We start from the raw sequence: 25,270 nt of genomic DNA on the forward strand, positions 1-25,270 counted from the left end.
AAATTGCAGTCCAATGATCCCAGACTCCTTTTAACTCTTTCAAGCTCCGTAAAACTTCCTCTTTGGAAATTCCACAGGAACAGGGAAGTTGCTGAAATTGATGTCAGTTTTACAGAATTAGCTGTTTTAATGGTTGCCATCAAGAATTATTGTGCTAAAACACACTAAAAAACCCCAGCCCAATCATTCCTGCCAGCTATGCCTCTGAGGAACTAGATGACAAGGGAAGCCGATTGTGCATTTGCAAGGTAAATTGTGCTAAACACTAAAAGGCAAAACAAACTTACCTGGTTTCCTCCAGGGTTTAACTTCAAATGAATCCAAATCCACTTCAATCACAGGAATTCCATTGATGCTTCCAGGGGCCTCAAGATCAATGCCTTTAGAATGCAGCTTTGCTGAGGCAAGGAAGAGAAGACATTTAACACTATTTGAATTCTATGTGTCTTAACCTGCCTTATTCTTGTTACTGCCTTTTCATGGATTTCCAGTAGTGACTAGGGTTGTCTCTACATGCATATTCACCCAACACTATCATATTGACTACATGAATTCGATCAGATCCATAACAATATTACGCTCATATTATATTTCCTTATTATACAGGAGGAGGCTACCGGCACAGCACATCCATGCCAGCTGTCAGAACAATTCAGTCAAATTCTGACAATTATTTCTGTAACCTTCTCTCTTGCACAAGCCAATTAACACTACTCTAGCCACTTACATCACTTACTAGCCACATACATTATGGGAAATTTACAATAGTTAATTAACCTAAAAACCAGCACATCTTTGGGACAAGGAAGGAATTCAGAGCACCCAAGGAAATTGCACACAATCATTCCACTTTGAAAGCTGCATAATGAAACTTTGGTCATTAATGCTGTTGGATAACTGCAATATTTGCAGGGTCACTGTATTTCTCTCTCATCAAAAATAAGAGTGAACAAAATCTTTCAAGAGGTGGCATTTTTTAAAATAAAATGCTTAATCTGTGTGAACATGTAAACAGAAAACAGACCAAAACAGAAAATATCCAAGAATCTCAATTTTAAGGATCTGTTGAAATCTCTTTTCACTGTCTATCGTCTACATAACTTCACTTTTACATGCAGAAATTGCTAAGTAATTTTTAAAATCACATGAAAAGTGAAACATTAAATGAATATTTAATCAATAATAAGCTAATGGGTTCAGCAATAAAATGTGCCAACTTATCTTTAATGTGTGAATTATTAAAACAATAGCTTTAGTTAGCTGAACTTTTATGGTGAATTTTACAAACTTTCAGCTTTAAGAACAATATTAGCTTTTATTCTCTGATGTGGTTATTATATCGTAGGCAGGCATGGAAAATTCATCAAGCTGTTTCAACTGGAAACACTCCAATATGTTTGCTATACCAGCCATTGGAGTAATCAGTGGTCAAAAATAAAATAATTTTTGTTCTTCTTCTTGTAGAACTGTTGGAGCCAATTGCCAATTGAGATTAGCAATCCAACACAGAAACTAAGTGGGGAAAAAATATTTGGATTTGTATCAAGTCCAGCTACTAAAAATAGATATTAACCTAGGTCAATTCCAATCATCCTACATACACCTGTTCAACCAACACTGATTAAATTTCTTTTTGGCAAATAGCAACATTACTGTATAATATTAGATGAACTGCTATTTAAATACATTTACAAAGATATTCAGAACGGAATAGAACCCAGAGACATTACTGAATACAATTTATCAACTTTTACATTCAAGCACAATGTAATTCCACAATCAGAAAACATGCAGTAATTTCAAATTATAGTGTAACATTTTAAACTGTCTTGCATATTAAAGTAGAGCTGAAGTTGGCTCTTTCCATCCATATGGCAACTCAATATACATACTGTGCAAAAGTGCAAAATCTGGTTTTAGATACTTTATTTGTGTCTTCTGCATTAGTGCGCAAGTAGAAAAGAACAAATTTTTAGATTTCCAAACACTTTCCAAAAAAAGTTAGTGATTTTTTTGTATTTTGCTAAAGAAAGTTACATACCAGACCACTTGATTACTCTGTAGGTATATAGCCTGGTGCTTGATCAAACAAAGATAACAAGCAGGTGCTAATGATCAACGACTTGGATAAATTCTTTATTAATCCCAAAGGAAATTACAGTGCCATAGAAGCATTACAAGTTCTCAGATATACAAATATTAGAAGTATGAAAGAATATAAAAAAGGCTACCTCAAACAGTCTAACAAGAGGGGGCTCATAACTTCTTCAGCTATAGGTAGACTCATTAATGGCCAAGGGTAAAAATGACCTCATATAGTGCTCTTTGGAGCAACAAAGTTGTCTTAGTCTATTACTAAAAGAGTTCCTCTGTTCATCCAAGGTGGCATGCAGAGGGTGAGAAATGTTGTCGAGAATTGGCAGGATCCTTTGTTCTACCACAGTCTCCAGTGTGTCCAGTTTGACTCATATAACAGAGTCAGCCTTTCTAATCAGTTTATTGAGCCTATTAACATCAGTCGTGTTGATGCCCATGCCCCAGCACACTACCGCATAGAAGACTGTACTGGCAACAACAGACTGGTAGAACATGTGAAGGAGTGGCTTGCATTCTCCAAAGGACTCTGGTTCTTCTTGTACACAGCCTCTGTGTTGGTGCTCCACTCAAGTCTGTCATCCAGGTACCTGTGGGTCCTCACCATCAATAGTAACAGGGAGCAATGCAGGCTTAGTCTTCCTAAAGTCCATCACCATCTCTCTTGTCTTACTGATGATGAACTGCTGATGATTCACCTTGCATCATTTGAAAAAGTCCTCCACTAAGGCCCCATATTCATCCTCCCATCCTGCCTTTATACACCCAACTATAGTTATTATTTCTGCAGATGACATGACTCAGTGTCGTATCTAAAGTCTGAGGTGAAAGGGTAAGCAGGAAGGGAACCAATACAGTACAATACAGTGGGGCCCCAGTGCTGCTTATAGCCCTGTCTGACACACAGCTCTGAAGCTGCACGAACCGTGGTCTGCCAGTCAGGTAACCCATTAACCAAGATACAATGGAAATGCCAGTCTGCATTGAACAGAGCTTTCTCCCCAGCAATGAGGGCTGTATGGTATTGAAGGCACTTGAGAAAGCAAAAATCATAATCCTCACAGTGCTGCCCCACTTATCGAAATGTGAATAGGCTCTGTTCAGCAGGTAGATGACAGCATCGTCCACTCCAACATGGTCCTGTAAGCAAACTGCAGAGAATGTAGGGCTGATCTGACCAGGGGTCAGAAGTGAACCAAGACCATTCTCTCTAGGGTCTTCACGAAGTGTGAGGTCAGGGTCACTGGATAGTAATCATTCAAGACTTTCAGTTGGCCCTCCTCAAGTACTGGAACCACACATGATGTTCTCCACACAGTCAGGACCCTTTCCAGGCTGAGACTCAAGATTAAAAATGTGCTGGAGAACTCCACACGACTGCTCAACAAACTCCTTCAAGATCTTGGGGTTCATACAATCAGGTCCCAATGTTTTGCCGTGTCTGAGTTTTCCCAGAGCCCTTCTCACCTGCTTAGTAGTGAAGGCGAGTCCATGATGACTGAGAAGTTGGTGGAAGGTGGGGTCTGGGGGACGTGAAGATTGGGACAATAGCAGTTGGTATGTGGAGGGTTGATTGGTAGGTGCAGGGCAAGAAAGGGATGTAGATGGCGGTAGTCTGTGTTACTCATGCACGTGTTGATGAGTTGAATGAACTAAACTAATTAACTGAAACAGAAATCAGTCAATGGTCACCTTTATCTATGTCTTTGGTAGGTCGTATTAATGTTGTTAAAATGTATGTTCTCCCCAAATCTTTATACTTATTTCAATCTATCCCAATTTTTATTCCTAAATCTTTTTTTGATTCCTTAGACTATTATCTTGTCATATCTGTGGAAGAATAAGCTCTCTAGAATCAACAAAATCCATCTCCAAAAATCTAAAAAAGAGGGTGGCATGGCTTTACCTAACTTTCGCTTATATTACTGGGCAGCTAATATACGTTGTGCTGCCTTCTGGTCTTTCTTCCACGGTCAACCCCAGTGCCCTAATTGGGTGGCAATGGAGTTGAGCTCCACTAAAGAATTATCTATCTCTGCACTTCTTGGCTCTGCACTCCCTAATAGTCTGTCCAGATCAATAGCTAATCCTCTTGTTAGACACACTTTGCGTATATGGACTCAGTTTAGGAAATGCTATGGTTTCCATGGTTTTTCCGTTTTCAGCCCTGTCGTACATAATCACCTTTTTTTACCTACTACGTACGATTCAGCATTCCATGTTTGGTATAGGAAGGGCATTAGACATTTTGAAGGTCTTTTCATTGATAATCGCTTTGCTTCTTTTCAGCAGCTCTCTGTTAAGTTCAATCTGCCCAATGCTCATTTTTTTAAGATATCTCCAAATTAGACACTTTATTGCTCCTTTAATTCCTAACTTTCCTGAAAAGCCTGCGAAAAATGCTATGGACTTATTTCTTTCTATTAATCCACTAGGTAAAGGTTTAATATCAATTATTCGAGACAAATTAGCAGCCTTACGACGGGCCCCTGTGGATAAAATTAAAATGGCCTGGGAGCAGGATTTAAATACCTCCTTATCTGATGAGAACTGGGACTCGATTCTCAAATCGGTTAACTCAACCTCTCTTTGTGCTCGCCATTGCCTTTTACAGTTTAAGATTGTTCATAGAGCCCATATGTCTAAATCTAAACTATCTCGATTCTACCCTAACATTAGTCCGCTCTGTGGTAAATGCAAGAGGGGCGAGGCCTCTCTCATTCATATGTACTGGTTCTGTCCTAGCCTGGAGAAATTTTGGAAAGATGTCTTCACTACGCTATCGTATATTCTGAATCAGCACCTAGAGCCAAACCCCTTAATTGCTTTGTTCGGTTTCTGGGGCGAGACAGATTTACGTCTGAGTCAGCCCAAATGCCGAATATTATCCTTTGCCTCTCTCCTGGCTAGACGCTTGATCCTCCTTAGATGGAGAGATGTTGCCCCGCCCACTCATGCTCAATGGCTTAACGACATTATGGCCTGCTTGGACCTCGAAAAAATTCATTATTCAGTTCTTAATTCGGATCTAAAGTTCCTTAAGGTCTGGGGACCTTTTATCGAGTACTTTCATAACCTTCCTCTTGACTAGGGTTTTTTCTTTCTCTTTTCGGTCCCTTGCTTTCAGCTCCCTTTTTTTTTCTGGTAGTAGGCATTATTATCCTCTGTTGCTAAGTGCATTCACAGTCTGGGAGTTTGACTGTCCTGATTTATATTCTCTATATTGTGTTGTGGTTGGTCTGGAGTTTTTTTTTGTGTTGTGGGGTTTGGGGAGGATACTAAGTTTACTTGTCTTCAATTTAGGCGCTTTTTTGTTAAATTCTCTTCCTTTGTAGCATATAGATAGATAGATAGATAGATAGATACTTTATTCATTCCCATGGGGAAATTCAACTTTTTTCCAATGTCCCATACACTTGTTATAGCAAAACTAATTACATACAATACTTAACTCAGTAAAAAAATATGATATGCATCTAAATCACTATCTCAAAAAGCATTAATAATAGCTTTTAAAAAGTTCTTAAGTCCTGGCGGTAGAATTGTAAAGCCTAATGGCATTGGGGAGTATTGACCTCTTCATCCTGTCTGAGGAGCATTGCATCGACAGTAACCTGTCGCTGAAACTGCTTCTCTGTCTCTGGATGGTGCTATGTAGAGGATGTTCAGAGTTATCCATAATTGACCGTAGCCTACTCAGCGCCCTTCGCTCAGCTACCGATGTTAAACTCTCCAGTACTTTGCCCACGACAGAGCCCGCCTTCCTTACCAGCTTATTAAGACGTGAGGCGTCCCTCTTCTTAATGCTTCCTCCCCAACATGCCACCACAAAGAAGAGGGCGCTCTCCACAACTGACCTATAGAACATCTTCAGCATCTCACTACAGACATTGAATGATGCCAACCTTCTAAGGAAGTACAGTCGACTCTGTGCCTTCCTGCACAAGGCATCTGTGTTGGCAGTCCAGTCTAGCTTCTCGTCTAACTGTACTCCCAGATACTTGTAGGTCTTAACCTGCTCCACACATTCTCCATTAATGATCACTGGCTCCATATGAGGCCTAGATCTCCTAAAGTCCACCACCATCTCCTTGGTCTTGGTGATATTGATATTGTCATTGTATGCTTAATTTTGCACTGTATTAATGTTCCTCATTGTGATTTGGGGTTTTTTAATTTGTAAAATGTATAGAAAAACTAATAAAAAAAAAAAAATCAGTGTAGAAGGAACCAAACTGGGCAAAGGACAACCAAACTAAAAGGTGAAGGTATGACAGATGTGACAGTTTAACCTACAAATCATCAATTCTTACACCATAGCAAGGTTGAGCATAGCAACAAGACACAAAGTGGTCACCCTGCATCTGCAAGACCTCTCCCAAGTTGAAATTTCACAGCAGGTGGGAGTTTCAAGTGTGCTGCCCAAGTTCTTCTGAAGCAAAGCACAAAGAAACAGGCAAAGTTGAGGATCACAACCACATCGGTTGGCCACAGAAACTGAGCGCAGGAGAGAAGAGATACATCAAACTAGCATTCCTCCTAAATCAGAAGAAGTCCAGCACTGCTATCAACTCAGAATTCACAGAAACCTTTGGAATCCACGTACCCCTCTAGAATCCGGACAAGTCTTATCACAAGTAGTCTTCATGGAAGAGTTGCTGCCAAACACAAGGACTGGAGTGTTAAATAATGGCAGCAAACGTGCTAGACTAACCAGTCAAAATTTGAAATGTTTGGCTCAACAGAAAGCAGTTTGCCTATAGAAGAGCTGGAGAGAGTTACATGAATGAGCCAACATTGAAACAGCGGAGGTTCCCAGCAGGTCTGAGGCTGCATTTTTGCAAAGGGAGTTAGTGATCTGGTCAGAATTAATGGGATCCTCAATGCTGAGAAGTATAAGCATTTTCTCATCCTTCACGCAATAGCATCAGGGAGGCACTTGATCAACCCCAACATCATTCTGCGGCAGGACAATGTCCTCAAACAGAGGCCCAAGGTCATAAAGAACTATCTTTAGTGAAAAGAACAATTTCTGCAACTGATGGAATGGCCTTCATGGAGTCCTGAACTCAATATCATCAAGGCTGTCTGGGATTACCTGGAGAAACAGAAGCAAGTGAGATAGCCAAAGTCTGCAAAAGGACTGAGGCAAGTTCTTCAGATGCTTTAAATTTTAACAACTTACCGGCTGATTTTCTTATAAAACTGCATGATAATCTACCTACTGTAAGAGAACTGACAGTTTCAAAGGCAAAGGGTGGTTACTGCTCCTTATAGCAAAATCACAGTTCAAAGTACATTTATTTTCTAAGTATATTTACTATATACAGCCCTGAGATTTGTCAAAACAAAGAAATCCAATAGAACCCATTAAAAAAGATCATTAAACGCTCAATGTGCAAACAATAAAGCAAGCAAATAACATTCAAAACAGAAGTTCATAAAAAGGAGTCCACAGCCACAAAACCAGACATCACTGCAGCCGATCCAGGAGTCCGTTGTGTGAGACCACTGTCTTAGTTCTGCACAGAGATGAGTATACCTCGTGGAGTAGCAAGATGAACACCAGTTCATCCCTCACATCCGGCCCTGACACCCTGACTTTACAATCTGGCCTGGCACTTAAATCGGCTGACCTTGGGTCGATCCTCGCTCTCGGACCTGGGCCTGGGCCACGCCACCTCAGCTGGCCTCAGTTCTGCCACACCCAAGTCCACTCCAGCAATGGACAAACATTGGCTCATTCCCTGCTTTTGAACCTGGGCTCTGCCACATCGATCCGGCCTGTACCTGTCACGCTGCAACCGTCCTGTACCTTCCAGACTTTAGTTCACGTTGTAAAAATGCCAGGTTATACAGGCAGTACAAAAGCTCAGCTCTGAAAGTGATGTTACAGGCTATTGATTGCAGCAATTGTATCCAAGAAAAAGTGATTAATACAGTAATTTAGTTTGTTTTGATAATTATAAACTTCATTTATTTTTGAAATCATCTTTACACAATTTTTTTAAATATGTGCCCAAGACTTTTACACAGTATTATATGTATATTGACTCACACTTCCTCAAGTCATATAGGTTCAGATATAATGTAAACTAATATCACCTTTCCAAGCAGGTCATGGTTTAAGAACAGAAATAACTGCTCTACATTGCATTATTCCACTTTTGATTAATATTTTTGTCAAACCGTCATCGTCATCTTTTCCAAGGTTCTCAATAGTCTTCTTTCTTTTATGTTTAATTAACTTGAAATCTTATATTATTTTGAGATACTGTGTTACTGAGCTCCCTAATTCTACAATGATTTGTGTATCTTTTACACTTCTCTATGGGTCTGACAACCTACTACCTTCCTCAAACAATCTTAACACTTCTGTTCCTGCTCATTTCCCTCTTCAAACAATCTAAGAATCCATGAACCAATTCCTAAAATAAAAATTATAAATACAAAAGCTATAATCTTAAAATTGCGCAAAGGACAAGGGATCAATGCTACTGGCGATAAGGCGATAATATTCTCTCTCCAATCATTTACAATTAAATAGAAGTTACTAGTGTATTTATTATTTTTAGCTAATTTTTTTGAACAGCAAAAAAATGACTGCCCACCTCTTCATCTCTTTGTAGATCTCTGCATTAAAGGATTATATATTAAAAAAAAACTAAACCTATGAAAGATAATCCTGGAGGTTTAATTAAGGATTCCCCCCCCCCCCCCCCCCCCCCCCGGAGAATTATACAAGACCTTAGGAACTCAAATTAGTGGAATGAGCTGACTGGTAGTAGATGCAATTATGCAAAGAAATTTGATGAACCATGCTCTATGAAAAAACAAACGTGAGTAAATATTAGAAGTAAAAACACTGAATAATGTAGCTAAACATATACCTATGAAAACATTTAAATCTTTCAAAGTGGGAGTACAGAAGAATAAAAGTGATGTATTAGCTCAATTAGTTCACTGTAAATGGTTCAGGACATCTCATGTCCAACAAGAGGACCCGAAAACAATGGAGAGCATACATTAATTATCCCAGCTTTGGGTCTGAATACAAGTTAAATAAAAATGTTGAGAAAATAATTGGAGATACTGAAGACAAAAATCAAATATATTTCTAAAGAACCTACAGTATTTCAATAGAGCAAGCAGAAAAAATACAACTTCCTCTGGACAGAACTCAAAAAATGTAAAACTTGTTACAAGAAGAGGAGAGATAAGAGAAGTTTCTTTGTACTGGGTTATTAAGAGCTTTTGTGCCAGCTGCAAGTCAGAATGAAACATGGTATTGTTTTAAGAGTAAATGGATGCATTAAAAAAAAGATCCAGAGGTGTGGAAAGGGGCAGAACAGTGAGATTGGATTGGGATTCCTTTTGCAAAGGTTAGTCCATACTGGAAGGATTTACTGTGTCCCTTCAATGATGGAAATTTTTGTGATCTAATTTCAACTATATTGGTTATTAATGCAAGGTCTATAAATAAATGTGCATTCTGAGTCAACTACCACCATTTATTCACTAACTGCTGAATAAACACCTTCACTAACCTGCAGAAGAACCATATGTGCGTCCACTCTTCAGATTCAAATTCATTGGTGTGCCCCTTTGTAAATTTAAAGCATTAAATTAAAACATTTTCTAAAACATAACTTTAAAGAAATTAGTGCATCTCATACATGTTTCAATTATTTAATCGAATATTCCACATCAGTGTATGCTTGTAAAAAAACAGATTTTGTATACATTATTTTATAAAAAGATTCTTACTTCAAAAAGTATGATTATGACAGTCGGAAGGCAGTATATTATAATAGCATAAATGTGCATCTTTATCTCTTATTTATTCACATTATAATACAGGAGGTCATTTCACCCATCCCATCTATGCTAGTGCCTTGAGAAGCAATCCTATTAGCTCCATTCACACTCTCATTTTGTGAATCCCTGCAACCTATTCCTTCAAGCACATGCCTACCATTTCTACTTTGATTCTCTCATTAACATATTCTTTTTTCCCCATTAACTTACACTTGGAGCTAATTTACACAAGCTAATAAACCTACCAGCATGTCTCAGGGATGTGAGAGGCAAATATTAAAACTTCATAGAGACCACACCTTGGTGTCTGCATCTGTGAGTCAGCAGTGCGACCTGCTGCACCATTGATCTGCCTTCTCATGACTACAAGTCATCCCTAGAATACTTTGCAATCAATTAATTAGTATCTGGAAGAACTTCTCTGGTTAATTTGGGCTCAGCAAAATGATAATTATTAGAAAATCAATTAAGTGGCCAACTTCACTAGGTACAGGAGTGGAACCTGGTGTGGCTTTCTGCTGCTTTAGCCTATCCACTTCAAAGTTTGACGTGTTGTGGGTTCAGAGATGCTCTTCTGTGCACCATTGTTATAACACATGGTTAGTTGAGTTACTGCTGCCTTCCTGTAAGCTTGAACCAGTCTGGCCATTCTCCTTGGACCTATCTAATTAACAAGGCATCTTTGCTCACAGAAATGCCACTCACTGGATTTTTTTTTGCTTTTCCCACCAGTCTCTGTAAACTCTAGTGAGTTGTATGTGAAAATTTCAGGAAATCAACAGTTTCTGAGATACTCAAACCATCCCATCTGACACCCAACAGTCATTCCATGTTCAAAAGTCACTTGGATCACATTTCTTCTCATTCTGATGTTTGGTCTGAACAGCAGCTGAACTGCTTCACTATGTCTGAATGTTTTTATGCATTGAGTTGCTGCTACTTGATTGACTGATTAGATACTTACATTAATAAGGTGTACAGGTGTACAATACAGTGGCCACAGAGTGTAAACATTAACAAAAATTGAGTAACAAAAATCTACAGATGCTGGAAATCTTCCTTTATCTGTCTTCAGAGAAGCAATTGGATTTCCCTTGCCTTCACCTTCCACTGCTTCCCAGACACTTTATTCAACAGATAATGCTGCATAATTCTTATCACAATCATATTTTCCCATCCCATTCCAGCATTGTGTAAAGAGTGCTCACCTCATAACCTCATCATTTTTTCTTCCATCTCTGCCAACACACATTCCCCTTCTTACAACAGTCTTCCTTACGGCAACAGCAGATACAAAAATCTACTCCTCTTCTTTCCTACTATTCAAGGACCACAGGACACAAAACATAGGACACAGCAGCACAGGAAAAGGCCCTTTAGCCCACGATGTTGTGCTGAACTAAGTAAATGAATCCCTTCTGTCTACACAATGTCCATATCCTTTCATTTTATGTGCATTCATTTGTCTATGAGCCTCTATCATATTGACTCCATCCCACCCCTGGCAGTTGTGTATATGGACGGAAAAATGTCAAATGGAGCATTGCCCAGCCAAATGTGAAGTCCTGCACCATGGTAGGCCAAATATAAAGAGACAGTACACTGTTATGGGCCTTAAAAGGTGTTGATGAGCAGAGGGATCTTGGGGTCCAAGTTCATAGCTCCCTGGAAGTGGCTACACAGGTTGATAGGGTGGTTAAGAATGCATATGGCATCCTTGTCTACATTAGTTGAGGCATTAAGTACAAAAGACAGGAAATTATGCTGTAGCTGTGTAAAACTCTAGGCAGCATCTAGAGTATCTAGGTAGGGTAGAGGACTCTGGATAGAGGTAATACCTTTGATGTCTGGCAGCTGCACTCTATCTCAGGGGTCACCAACCTTTTTTGCACCGCGGACCAGTTAAATATTGACAATATTCTTGCAGTGGGAGGGTGGGGAGGGGGGTGTTAAACATGATGGGAATACAGCGATACTCGAAGCAGGTTCCTTATGTCCAGTCTATTCCGCAATTTAGTTTATGTGGCTCTCAGCACTTAGCTTCTGTCCCGCTTGCTCACGTATTTTCCGCTCAAAAATCTCAACGGGTTTGTCTTTAAGTGCAGGGTGCTTGAACTCAAGGTACTGAAGCAGTTTTGAGGGCTTCATTGCCTCAATAGAAAGTCCCCGGGCCCGAACTCCAGCCTCCCACCCGTCCGCCACCAGACGCCTTGGGCAGGTGCAGCTGGTCGTGGGTGGGGTGAGAGGACAAGGTAAGGGCCGGAGGTCCCTGTGCCGGGGCCGCGGTGGTCACAGTCTGGAGAGAGCAACCGACCGAGCAAGGAGTGCAACAGGGTGCGTGCCCGCCCCCCTTGTAGGTAAGTAGGATCTATTGGCCGACAAAAGTTTGGCTCGAGGGATGACTTTCAGTAGATCGCAGCGAGGTAGCTGCTCTGCTACTTACGAAACCCTGAGCTCAAATGAGGTCTGTGAATATTTTGGCATCGGGTTCCCCACAAACATTCGGTGTGCTAAACAGGTTTAGAGGCAGCGCCCATCCACCCGCACTCCAGGCCAGTAGCAACGGCTCTTCCCACCAGCCGCGTAAGGCGGCCAGTTACCCGAAGCTAACCAGTGATCCCTGGCGTGAGGGTATCACTGCGTTTAGGCGACTGATGACCTCGTGTGGGTAATGACTTCGCATGTGTTCAAGTTCAACAGTGGGCGTGACAGGGAATGAGGAAAGGTGCAGCTGACTCATATCGTTTCATATCACCAAATCATATCGTTCCCTCGTGGCCCAGTAGCACATGCTTTGCGGCCCGGTGGTTGGGGACCACTGCTCTATCCAGTAGGGTGGACAGGCATCACTGGTCCTCATTCATCTCCTAAATCTCACATGTCTGCCCCCAAGTGACACACCCTTGTACACCACTTCAGCCGGCGGGCTAAAAGACATGAGAGAATATGTTAACACAGCACCACTGGGCAAAGGCCTCGTTGTTGAATGAGTCCTTCGCAGAACTACACCGGCCCTGTGTTCAAGACCAGGGAGAGCCACCGAGCTGTAGGACATTGTCTGTGGTCTGGCCTGAAGAGGGATGGGTGCTGCCAGGTCTCACTAGCCCAAGACACGTGAAAGTGCCCCTACGACCCGTAGGTGGGTAATGGGTTCAGCCGCGAACTGCGAACATTGCATTGAGTTCTGGCCACCCCATCATAGGATGTCAAGGTTTTGGAGAGGGAGCAGAAGAGGCCTACAAGGATGCCGCCTGGATTAGAGGGTATGCATGATGACAAGAGGCTGGATAAACTTCTGTTGTTTCCTCAAGAGCAGATACTGAGGGAAGATCTGATAGAGGTTTATAAGATTAGAGGGGCATAGATAGATTAGACAGACAGCATCTTTTCCCAGGTTTAAAATTCCTAATACCAGAAGGCATAGGGGACAAGTTGCAAGGAGATGGGGGTGTGGCACTTTTTATTTATACACACACTGAGTGGTGGGTGACTAGAATGCACTGCCCGGGGTGGTGGCAGAGGCAGATACATTTGGGACTTTTAAGAGATACTTGGATAGGCACATGAATGTGAGGAAAATGGAAGGATATGGACATTGTGCAGCAGAAAAGATTCGTTTAATTGGCCATTTGATTACTGATTTAATTGGTTTGGTACAACATTGTGGGCCGAAGGGACTGTACCTGTGCTGTACAGTATGTAGCAGTAATGTTATTTCCAAAACCACTATTTATGTTACTTTACTAACTTCAATAAAATAAAAAGTATTTACTTAATTGAAATCATGCCAACTCACATATACTGTGGTGCACCCGTTTTAATGTTGCCAATGGTGACCTTCACATCATCATCATCGCTGTCACTATCACTGTCGTCCTCATCACCACCATTTTGTGACACCTAAAAACATAAAAAAATCTTTTACAATCATAAGTGTACTAGTATCCTCTTGATGCAAGTAAGGAAATAAATATCTTAATTTGCTTCTCGAAGTGAGATCCAATGCCTTGTAAAAGTATTCAGCCCCTAATCATTTGTTCACATAAATGAGTATTACAAACAGGTTAATTAATTCTGATTAATTTAATTGAGAATTTTTATTTGTGAATTGTGTGCTCCTTTTTCACATTAGAGCCCAAAAAATGGAAAATTGTAAAGCATGAAAAACTAAAATGTCAAAATCTGAAATGTCAGCAGTTCAACAGTATTCATCCCCTTTTGCTCAGTACTCAGATCAACCATAACTTGCAGCTATCACAGCCAGCAGTCTTTTTTGAATAAATCACTATTAGCTTTGCACAATGTGAGGCAGGAAGATTTGCACAGTCCTCCTTGCAAAATTGCTCAAGGTACAATAGGTTAGTTGGGGAGTGGCGGTGGACAGCAATCCTGAGGTCAGAACTCTGACTGGTCTGCTCAAGGACATCAGCTTTCTTCATTTGAAGCCACTCCATTGTCACTCTGGCAGTGTGCTTTGGGTTATTGTCCTGCTGGTAGATTAACTTCCTCCCCAGTTTTAAAATCCTGCTAGCCTCTGCTAGGAAGTTTTTTTAGGATCATTCATCTTCCCATCAATCCTGACCAGATTTCCAGTCCCTGTTGCATAAAGCTACTTCCACCATACTTTACATAGGGATGATGTTAGTGTTCTACTTTAGTCTCATCTGGCCACAAGACTTTCTTCCACATCTTTACAGTATCTTCTAAGTGATGCTTTGCAAAGTCTTTACAGGTAAGTGTTTTAAGCCAGTGCTTCTTCCTTGCCACTGCCATAAATACCCATTTGTACAAGGTCTTAGAGATTGTGGGGTAATGTGCTTCATCTCCAATTGCAGCCAATGACTCCTGCAGCTCACTCAGAGAGACTGTTGGCATCACAGTAGCCTCTTACACCAGTGAATAGGTTTAAGAGAGGAGGTGTGACATAGACAACATGGTTGTGGTTTCACAATGGATTTCAGTGAGCTCCGAGGTATGTTCAGAGCCTTTGAGATGGTCTTGTAGTCTTCCCCAGATTTGTGCTTCTCTATTACCACTTTTCTGACCTTCCTTGAATGCTCTTTTGGCTTCATTTTGGTTTGGTCTGTTGAAAATCTACCATACTGTTGGATCTCAGAGAAAAGGGGTGTTTATTCTGATGAATTCACTGAAAACAAATCCTCCAAGTTTATGCATCAATAAATTGGGTGAGTTGGTAAGGTATTACTTGTATTGCACTTGAGGAAAGTTAGCATAGTAATTACAAAGGGGATGAATACTTTCTCAGCCTCACAGTTTTGTTTTCTAGTTGTTGACAAGTTTTGGAAAGATGCACAATGCTTTGTAGATTAGCTCAAAATATCTTACTTCAATATATTTTAAATTTAGAAAATGAGACAGTAAAATGTATAAATAGTTGTGGGGGCTGAATACTTTTTCAATTAAGCACTGTACATGTGCTCAATTCAATTTGTTGCTGCTGGTGGTTGTACCTAAAGTACAATCAATTTCTTTGGTTTATTTAGTTGGGGAAGGATCCTGCAGCGCATTGGCACACTGACATTTTAAGAAATTGCTGAAATGCAACAGCTGGCAGAATTTGCCACGAATAAAGCCAGCAAGTCAACTTCTAAGTGGTTGTAGCACATTAATTCAGCTAGCTATCATTTGGCTGGCAATGGAAACATTATAGTGACAGCATGGACAGCCCTTTTGACATGGGTTACACAACATTGTTGAGAAACAATGAAAAACTATTTTCAGCAAATAATTTTCCATTTCTGATTACACAAATAACAATAGTATTCATATTTAGCAGGAATTATTCACAGAAAATACTGATCTCAGCCAATAGTTCCAGACATAGACTTTCTGTGGTGACCATTGAATAAAGGTTGCATGCAAGAAAACAACAATGAAATTCCTTTTCCTTCCATCGTTGGCTTTTGCTGCCCCTGTAGACCTGTCATTCTCCCTAGTGAAATCAATCATTTATTCATGAAATCCAATGAGCAGAACAGAGTTGTTTTTAATATATTGCTTTTATTGCTACTCAGCTGGTTATGAAGGAATTAAAATACTTAAAAGTCAAATTTCCATCAAGAAAATAGTGAATAGTGTCAAATTTAGTGCTGTCCAATGCATTGCCTATTTGTGTGGTAGGAGGTGGTGCTCACGTAACATTTTAGTATTTAGATGAGAATTTGAATTGCAAAATCACAGAACATTATGGATAAAGTGCTGGTTAAGGAGACTGATGCAGATGGATAATATATAGTCAGCATGGGCACGGTGAACCAAAGCACCCGACCTCATGTCACATAACTGACAATTATTCCTACTGCAGCTCCTCTGTCTCCAACCTTGATTTTCCCCGCTTTTTGCTTTCTCGACAAATGCCCTCATCTTTTAGTTTTGGACCGAGCGTCAGCTATCCCCATCATCCATAAACAATCAGAACATCTGTCTTTTGGGAAAATTTCTTCAAATGCTAGTTCATGAAACTGCGACCCAATATCGATGATTTTATTCCCCCCACTTATGGAGCCCTCAATCACTTTGATGGCAGATTGACCTAATATTCAGAAACATATTGCTTGGTTGCTTTCTTTCACAGTAACTTACTAACGCGGGCAACATTAAATATCAGTAAAAAGGATCTGAATAGACTAATATTGGCACACAATACTTCTGTTATCCTCATCAGACCACCTTTCATGAGGTCGCTTGTTTGCTCACTCACAGCACTTCATTTATGAACCTCTGCCCGACCATCCACAACCAGTAAAAGCAGAAATTGTTTTTTCAGGCTGATAACCAGTTTGCCAGATAAAGAACATGAATATCAACTACCCCATTCTTCAATTTCTACACTCACTTGTCAGCAAAATGGAGAAAATAATGTCTTATCAGTGCAGCTGTGTCAAAGGCAGCACTAAAGTATAAAATGCCAAAAATTTTCATTGCAATCTTTTCAATTACTCCTACAACTCACTGGGATAATACAATAATATTTTTAAAACTCTTACATGGAATGCAAAATTATACACTGTAATATTTCAGTCTTTTAATTGGAATGTATTTAATTTAGCCAATTAAATAAGGAATGCAATCTAATGATGCAAATGCCATTCTAAAACTTACACCTTCAGCCATTTCTAAGTTGCTGACTTTGAATTCAGGTGATGTTTCCTGCAGCGGTTTTACAGAGTCTTCACCCCTGCATAAACAAATATATCAAAATGAGCAGCCAAATTTAACCAAAATATAACATTCAGGATGAAGTCATTTGACACACTTGAAAGGTCATTTCAAGCATAACACCATAGTTCCATCCAGGCTCGACAAGAAGTTTGGAGACCTCGGCCTTGACCCTGCCTTGTGTAGCTGGATCCTGGACTTTCTGTCAGATCGCCAGTAGATTGTACGAGTGGGTTCCCTCACCTCCAACCCTCTGACTCGCAATACAGGAGCCCCTCATGGCTGTGTACTGAGTCCCCTCCTTTACTCCCTGTATACCCATGACTGTATTGCCACCCACAGCTCCAATTTGCTAACTAAATTTGCTGACAACACTACATTGATTGGCTTTATCTGAAACAATAACGAGGTGGCCTACAGGGATGAAGTCATCTCTCTGACACAGTGGTGTCATGAAAACAATCTCTCCCTCAAAGTCACAAAAACAAAGGAGCTGGTTGTGGATAACAGGAGGAATGGAGAAGGGCTAACCCCTATTGACATGAATGGATCTGGAGTTGAGAGGGTAAACAGCTTCAAGTTCCTCAGCATCCACATCAGCGAACACCTTACGTGGTCTATACACACCAGCTATGTGCTGAAAAAGGCACAACAGCGCCTCTTTCACCTCAGGTGGTTGAGGAAGTTTGGTATGGACTCCCAAATCCTAAGAACCTTCCACAGAGGCACAATTGAGAGCATCTTGACTGGTTGCATCACTGCCTGGTATGGGAACTGCACCTCCTTAATCGCAGCATTCTGCCCCCATGATTCAAGACATTTACAAGGATAGGTGTGTAAAAAAGGCCTGAAGGATCATTGGGGACCCAAGCCATTCCAACCACAATCTATTCCAGCTGCTACCATCCAGGAAGCAGTACCACAGCATAAAAGCCAGGACCAAAAGGCTCCAGGACAGCTTCTTCCACCAGGCCACCAGACTGATGAACTCATGCTGACTTGAGTGTACTATATATTACACTGACTCTTCTATTTATTATAATTATACATTACTGTGATTGCACATTTAGATGGAGACAGAACAAAGATTTTTATTCCTCATGTATGTGAAGGATGTTAAGAAATAAAGTCAATTCAATTATGTCACTGTATTCTTTTCTTTATATTTAGCGTTAATCCTTTATAATCGTTGCTTGGAAACCAGCAGTTATAGTAATATTTGATACAAGAATCTGTGCTTTATTTGTTAGTCTAGATAATGTGGGTCCATACGTCATTTGCCTACCGTGTTTTCTCTAATGTAGTGGATTCCAGTTAACTGGGCTAACGGTTCATCGGGGCAGCTGCTTATTTAGGACAACTCTTAAAGAACAAAAAAAAATTGAGAAAATTGCCAGGACTCCCTTTATTTGGGATACTGTGCCACTTAATTGGAGCAAGAGACTGGTGTCAAAAAAAAATACCAGAATGTTACAATGAAAATGAAGATTTAGAGGATGCAATTGTCGATAGCATTGTATGAAGGCAGTCCATTATCCGCACTAGGTGTCTGTGCTGATTTTGATCATTGCGTACAGTGGATGAATTCCCTGTGGATAAGTATTAGTGAACTAATACAGTTTTATAGTACTGTAGTAGTATTGGTAATGTTCTTTTTCATTTGTTCATTTTTTTCATTTGAATACACAATTTGTTAGTTTGCCATTTTAAAAATATACTTTTTACCTATTTCCATTAAGCTTAGGCTAATTGAGGAAGCTTCTTAATTGGGCCAAAATAAATTGGTCCCAATGTGTCCCAATTAACTGGAATCTGCTGCAGTTGATTTGAAAATTATCAGTATAAACAGAAGTATTATTTGTAACATGCTCCCTTGTCAAGATAAACGGCTTGCAAACTCTAACGATAAAGCACAAAACGTACTTGCCAGTTATGTTTCTTGGTAGAATTTTTACATGCAACGCTATTGAATTAGAATAATTTTTTTTCCAGAAAAAAAATCAAACTGCTTCTATTTAACCTGCTAATTTTTCATGTCAGATTATACTATGAGCAAGAAATTCATCATGTTTGCACCTCACAGAATGGGAGCAAAAGGAAAAAAAAGGGAAGGTATTTTTATGGTGCAAGTAGGTAGTTAATTAAATACCTTTCTCAAAACAAATATTAAGATTCACAAATAACAATACTATACATATTTGATAACCCACTTTCTTTCATTTCATGCCAAAAAAAATGCTTTGCTGAGTTCAGCAACAATAGCAGTTGTGGCAATGACAACTGGACAAGAAGCATGTCATATCAAGCAATGCTTTTTAAAAAGAAAAAATATCAATGTGCATTGCCTAGATTGGTATTTAAAACTACAACTTAAGCAGTATGTAAATATTTGAAAAACACTTAAAAATATAACCTTATCAAGATTCAGAAAAGTTAGAGAACATCCGACTTATAGGCCACTTAGTTAAGTGTCAAAGCATCATGGGTATTGAAGATTAGAGCTAGATGGCCATGGGAGAATAATTTCTGTAACAAAAAAAATACCTTATACATAGAGCCACAGAGAAAAGACTTAAGCAGATTGAAATAGTGTTTCATGCTAAGACATTGATCGTATCTGAAAAGATAAATTGTTTAATAAAACATGTCCAAAAATACAGTGCTGATAAAAAAAAGCACAAGGAATCAATTAAAAGGTTTCAAGTGAATGGTTAATATTTAGGAATGACAGCTCCATTGTACTGAGAAACAACATTCAGGTTCCGAACAAAAGGAATACAAACCACCCAGTGGAATATTGTATATTAAAATTGAGATTCTTACCCATCAACCAAAGCAACCTCTTCTTGTTTACCCGGATTTTCATCTGTAAGTAAAAAAGTGGCGTAACTCAGCAAACAAATTATTTAAAATGTAATAATTTTGGAAAAATAACAACACTGTGACAAAGTGCAATCTTCAGATTGTAACTAGGTGTATAATTGACCAGCTTTGAAATTGTAACAACGCAAAACTTGAACTGCAGTTGAAATCCAAATGTCAATTGTTTCTCAATTACACTAAACTGATAGGTGAAGGGGATTGCAATATTCAGTACAAAGTTGGTTCAAAAAACTCTCAGGTGACCTCTGACTCTTTCTGTAAAGTAGCCTAATTACAGTCATGTAAAGAATAAGAGAACTGCTACAGACTTTGAGGTTGATAAAAGGAAACTTTAGTCTTCTTGGGGCTAATGCAGAAATGGACAGAAATGCATGTCTCTGTTCATCTACCGTTCACAGAATCTGAAGACTCCAAAGAACTTCTCAGAGGCTGATCCTCCAAATACGTGGCCACTTAAGAAAAATACTCTCAATCTGGTGCTGTTCATCAAGTTTATTGTCATTCAACCATTCAGAGGTATACAGCTAAACAAAACATCGGTCCTTGGTGGTAAAGGTATAAAATAAAGTACATATAATCACACACAGCACATATGATCCAACACGTACAGTACAGTCACAAAATAACAGCACAAGTCCCTGAGTGGCACGGTCTGAAGATTAACAGGTTGACAGAATGTTTATGCAAAACAGTATAATGCTTACTGGCACAACTATAATAAAACAGGCAGTTGTATAAATAAGTGAGAAACAGCAGCAATAAAAGATGATAGGTGACGTAGTGCCCGAGTTGGGGATTGGGAGATGAGTGACAGAGCATTCCACTATATTTGCCAACCAACGATATCCGAGAAATCACCTGTAAATTGAACTAAAATTAATAGAAAACTCAACTATTTGTGTAAATAGTAAGCTATTTGTGGTGAAGAAAAGATTAATCATGAACTGAGAACCAGTAAAGGATTTTTTTGCCAGTGCACTAACTTTGTAAAAATATCTGTTAACTGTGAACTTTCCTCTAAAATCAATGAAGTTGCTGCAATTACTCATTGTCAATTATGCTTGCTGTGGAAAATGCAAGTTTATAATTCATCAGGTTAATAACTTTTTAAATTAGCTTTAGGTTCCTAGAATAACAAGCACCCCTTTCAACCTCGAAGCCTACCATTTTACATGTGCCAATTCTTCTTCACAAAATAAGCTGTTAAAATGTAAATATTTAAATTTTCTTATTTTTCATTCCCTGCTTTTTCTCTATCTATTTTGACCTTCTTTCCTTCTCTATTTTTCGTTTTGCTTCGGTCTCTTATTACAGAAACAAGCTGCTGGTCTTGTTCTGTCATAACTACACTCTGCATTTGCCAGATGGACTGCCTCAAAGATCTTGCTTATTGGCTGCTTACTTGCATGTAACCTTACACTTCACAGCTCAAAATGGATTTGCCCAAGTTACTGAAAGTATAAGATGAAAAAAAATACAACCTGGGAACTGCTGAACTACTGTTTCCTCATGCTTTGTTCATTCAAATGCAGGTCTATTTCTTAAATGTAGTGAATGTATCTCATTCCACCACCAGCTCTGGCAGCAACTTCCAGATAGCAACCATTCTGATTTTTTTTATATATAAAAAATAATTTCCCACAAAACCCTTTTAAAACTTCTTCCTTTTATTTTAAGCCAATGCCCTCTTGTTTTTGATAACATGGTAAATTCAATTCTATTACTATTTTATATACTTCTGGCAGGTCAGATCAGGAAAAACAAGTGAGTCTATCCAATCTCTCCCTATATCTCAAATCCTCCAATCCTGGTCAATCTTACCAGCACTCTAATCCAACACAATCACATCCTTCCTGTAATATAGCATACAATTACACAATGCTCAATTCCATTTATAACTCCTTGGACAATAAGGCCTGCAATGAAATTGTTTCACATGTGCCAGGCAATGATTATCTTCAATAAGAGTGACCAAAATTCAATTACATTATCATGATTGCTCTTGTCAGCAAAACCCCAGCATCTGTCATTGGCCAAACACTCAATCAGACCTGCCACAAGATTTTCAAGATGTCTTATTTTTGTAAAACAATCCACCAAAGCCTAAGTTGGGTATGAAAATGAGCATGTTCTATATGCCTACCCCCAGTTTGCACTCTATTAGGTACACATATTTATCTGCTCATTAATACAAATATCAAATCAGTTAATCATGTGGCAGCAATTCAATGCATAAAAACATAGACATGGTCAAGAGATTCAGTTGTTGATCAAACCAAACATCAGAAAAGGGAAAGAAATATGATCTTATGTGACATAAGGCTCTTGAACCAAAGTGGATAGCTTTGCTCATGGTAACACTGAACTGATTCCAGTCTATTGACTCTACAACTTGTCTTCTCAATGTTTATTGCTTATTTATTATTATTCTTTTTCGTATCTGCATAGCTTGTTGCCTTTTGCACATTGTTTTATTTGTCTGTCCACCGTATGCAGTTTTGCATTGATTCTATTGTGCTTCTTTGAATCTACAAATACAAATACTTTATTGTCACCAAACAATTGATACTAGAGTGTACAATGAATGAACTACAATTACAATCTACTATGAATGCCTACAAGAACATACAAGTACATAGGTACTTTGATAATAAATTTACTTTGAATTTTGAAATTTTGAATCAAGTGACTTGGCTGTGAAATGATGTTGGTGCCAGATGGGTTGTATGAGTATCTCAGAATCCTCTGATTTTGTCTTGGGATTTTTATGGACAAGTCTCGAGAGTTTACAGAGAATGGTGTGAAAAACACAAACATCAAGTGAGCAGCAATTCTGTGGGAAATCACTTTGATAATGAGAGAGGTCAGAGGAGGATGGCCAGACTGGAACAAGCTGACAGAAAAGCAACTGTAACTCAAATAACGATGTGTTACAACACAGGCGTACAGAAGAGCATCTCTGAACACACATCAAATCCACTCCAATTTGCCTACTGCAGATGTCATCTCATTGGCTCTTCACACAACCCCGGAACATCTGGACAGCAAAAATGCATACACCAGGATGCTCTTCATTGATTATAGCTCAGCTTTTAATACCATCATTCCCTCAAAACTAATCAGTAAGCTCCAAGACCAGGGCCTCGATATCCCTTGTCCAATTGGATCCTGTATTTCCTCACATGCAGACCGGTTAGGATTGGCAAAAACATCTCCACAATCTCCCATCAGCACAGGTGCACCTCAGGGATGTGTGCTTAGCCCCCTGCTCTACTCGCTTTACACCAATGGCTGTGTGACCAAGTACAGCTCCAACACCATATTCAAGTTCACTGAGGACACCACAGTTGCGGGGCGCATCAAAAGTGGTGATAAGTCAGCTTACGGGAGGGAGACTGAAAACTTGGCTGAGTGTTGTCACAACAACCTCTCACTCAATGTCAGCACAGCCACGGAACTGGTTGTAGACTTTAGGAGAGGGAAACCAGAAGTTCATGAGCCAGTACTCAGAGGAGCAGAGGTGGAGAGGGTCAGTAACATTATATTCCTGGGTGTCACCATCTCAAAGGACCTGTCCTTGACCCATCATATAAATACAGTTGCAAAGAAAGCACGACAGCACTGCATGTCATCAGAAACCTTGACCAACTTCTATAGATGTGTGGTGGAAAGTGTATTGACTGGCTGCATTATGGCCTGGTATGGGAACACCAATGCCTTTGAGTGGAAAATCGTACAAAAGATAGTGGATTTGGCCCAGTATATCACAGGTAAAGCCTTCTTAAACATTGAACACATCTACATGAAGCATTTAGTAGTAGAAAAGCAGCATCTGCAGATTTTCACTTGTTTGTGATCCTCACCACTCACGTCATGCTCTTTTCTCGCTGCTGCCATCAGGTAGAAGGTACAAGTGCCTCAGGACTCACACCACCAGGTTCAAGAACAGTTACTGCCCCACAACCATCAGGCTCTTGAAGAAATGGGGATTGCTGCACTCATTCTATTTCTGGTGTTCCCACAACCAATTATCTCACTTTAAGGACTCTTTATCTTGTTATTTCATGGTCTTGTTATTTATTGCTATTCATTTATATTTGCTGAGTATGCCCGCAGGAAAAAGAATCTCAGGTTTGTTTGTGGTTACATATATATACACACACATACACACACACTCTGATAATAAGTTTTACTTTGAACCCTGAAGTGGAGGGGCTATAGCAGCAGAAGAACATGAACATAGGCTCAGTGGCCACTTCTAGGCATAGGAGGTACCACAGAGTGTTTACATCATGAAAAACGTAACTGGTCAGCAATCTGTGCACAAAACACTGCACTTTGGAGAATATTTCAGGCAAAATATTTTGCTAATATTTCAAAATGCAAACACAAGGAAATCTGCAGATGCCGGAAATTCAAGCCCAGTATTTCATTGACATTACAGTATTTCATTGTAAATAATAAAAACCAAGTTCTTAATAGATCGTGAGAGTTTTTCAAAACACCAAAAATTCAAATTCTGTTTCCACATTACTGAGTGCTATTTTTTTCCCACTAATGCAAACATCTAATCAGCCCCAATATTTAGCAACTTGAACCAGGAAGGAAAGATAACTTCCTTTAACTCCAGGTGATTAGCTTATATTTTTAATTTAGTATACAGCTTAAAATGTATGATCAAATAGCCTCTGCACTGGAGATATCAAAAAATAACTGGTTGACCACTCTTTGCCACCACTGACTCTACAACAAACACACGGGACTTCCATTTTTCTACCACTTTAGTTCTGATCACTGTCCCTAACCCTAATGCTGAAAATCTTGAGCAACACACACAAAATGTTGGAGGTAAAGAGACCTTAAAGTGAGATAATTGGTTGTGGGACTCAAGTCAGGCAGCATCCATGGAAGTGAATAAACAAGTCGACGTTTCAATCTGAAACCCTTCACCAGGACTGAAGAGGCAGAGGTCAGAAACCAGAATAAGTTTGGGGGTGTGGGCAGGAGTACCTGCTAACAGGTGAAAGGTGAGATCAGATGAGGGGAAGATGTGTGGGGGAAGGGGGAATGATGGAAGGAGGTGGGAGGGGATAGGGGAAAGAGGTAAAGGGCTGAACGAATCCAATAGGAGAGAATAGTGGACCACGGAAGAAAGGGAAGGAGGGAAACAAGGGAAGTAGAGTCAGGCCAGGAGAAGGTGAGGAGTCTATTCATGGCCTCCTTTACTGCCATGATAATGCCAAACTCAGGATGGAAAAACAACATCTCAAATTCCATCTGGGCAGCTTCCAAGTTG

General features: G+C 39.6%; 1 protein-coding gene across 3 annotated transcripts in view; it reads right to left on the reverse strand.

Moving 5' to 3' along the window:
- The window catches only part of LOC140734271 (pre-mRNA 3'-end-processing factor FIP1-like), a 51,003-nt gene that overhangs the window by 17,189 nt on the left and 8,544 nt on the right, over nucleotides 1-25,270 (reverse strand). For all 3 annotated transcript variants that reach the window (XM_073058010.1, XM_073058011.1, XM_073058009.1), the window contains exons 2-6: nucleotides 19,915-19,957; nucleotides 17,035-17,110; nucleotides 13,709-13,812; nucleotides 9,642-9,697; nucleotides 288-398 (exon numbers count right to left, since the gene is read on the reverse strand). In XM_073058010.1, the coding sequence (XP_072914111.1) occupies nucleotides 288-398; nucleotides 9,642-9,697; nucleotides 13,709-13,812; nucleotides 17,035-17,110; nucleotides 19,915-19,957 (390 nt within the window). The remainder of the gene's footprint in view (nucleotides 1-287; nucleotides 399-9,641; nucleotides 9,698-13,708; nucleotides 13,813-17,034; nucleotides 17,111-19,914; nucleotides 19,958-25,270) is intronic.

This window comes from Hemitrygon akajei, chromosome 10, assembly GCF_048418815.1.
Source record: "Hemitrygon akajei chromosome 10, sHemAka1.3, whole genome shotgun sequence".
In the NCBI taxonomy this organism is placed as follows: domain Eukaryota; kingdom Metazoa; phylum Chordata; class Chondrichthyes; order Myliobatiformes; family Dasyatidae; genus Hemitrygon; species Hemitrygon akajei.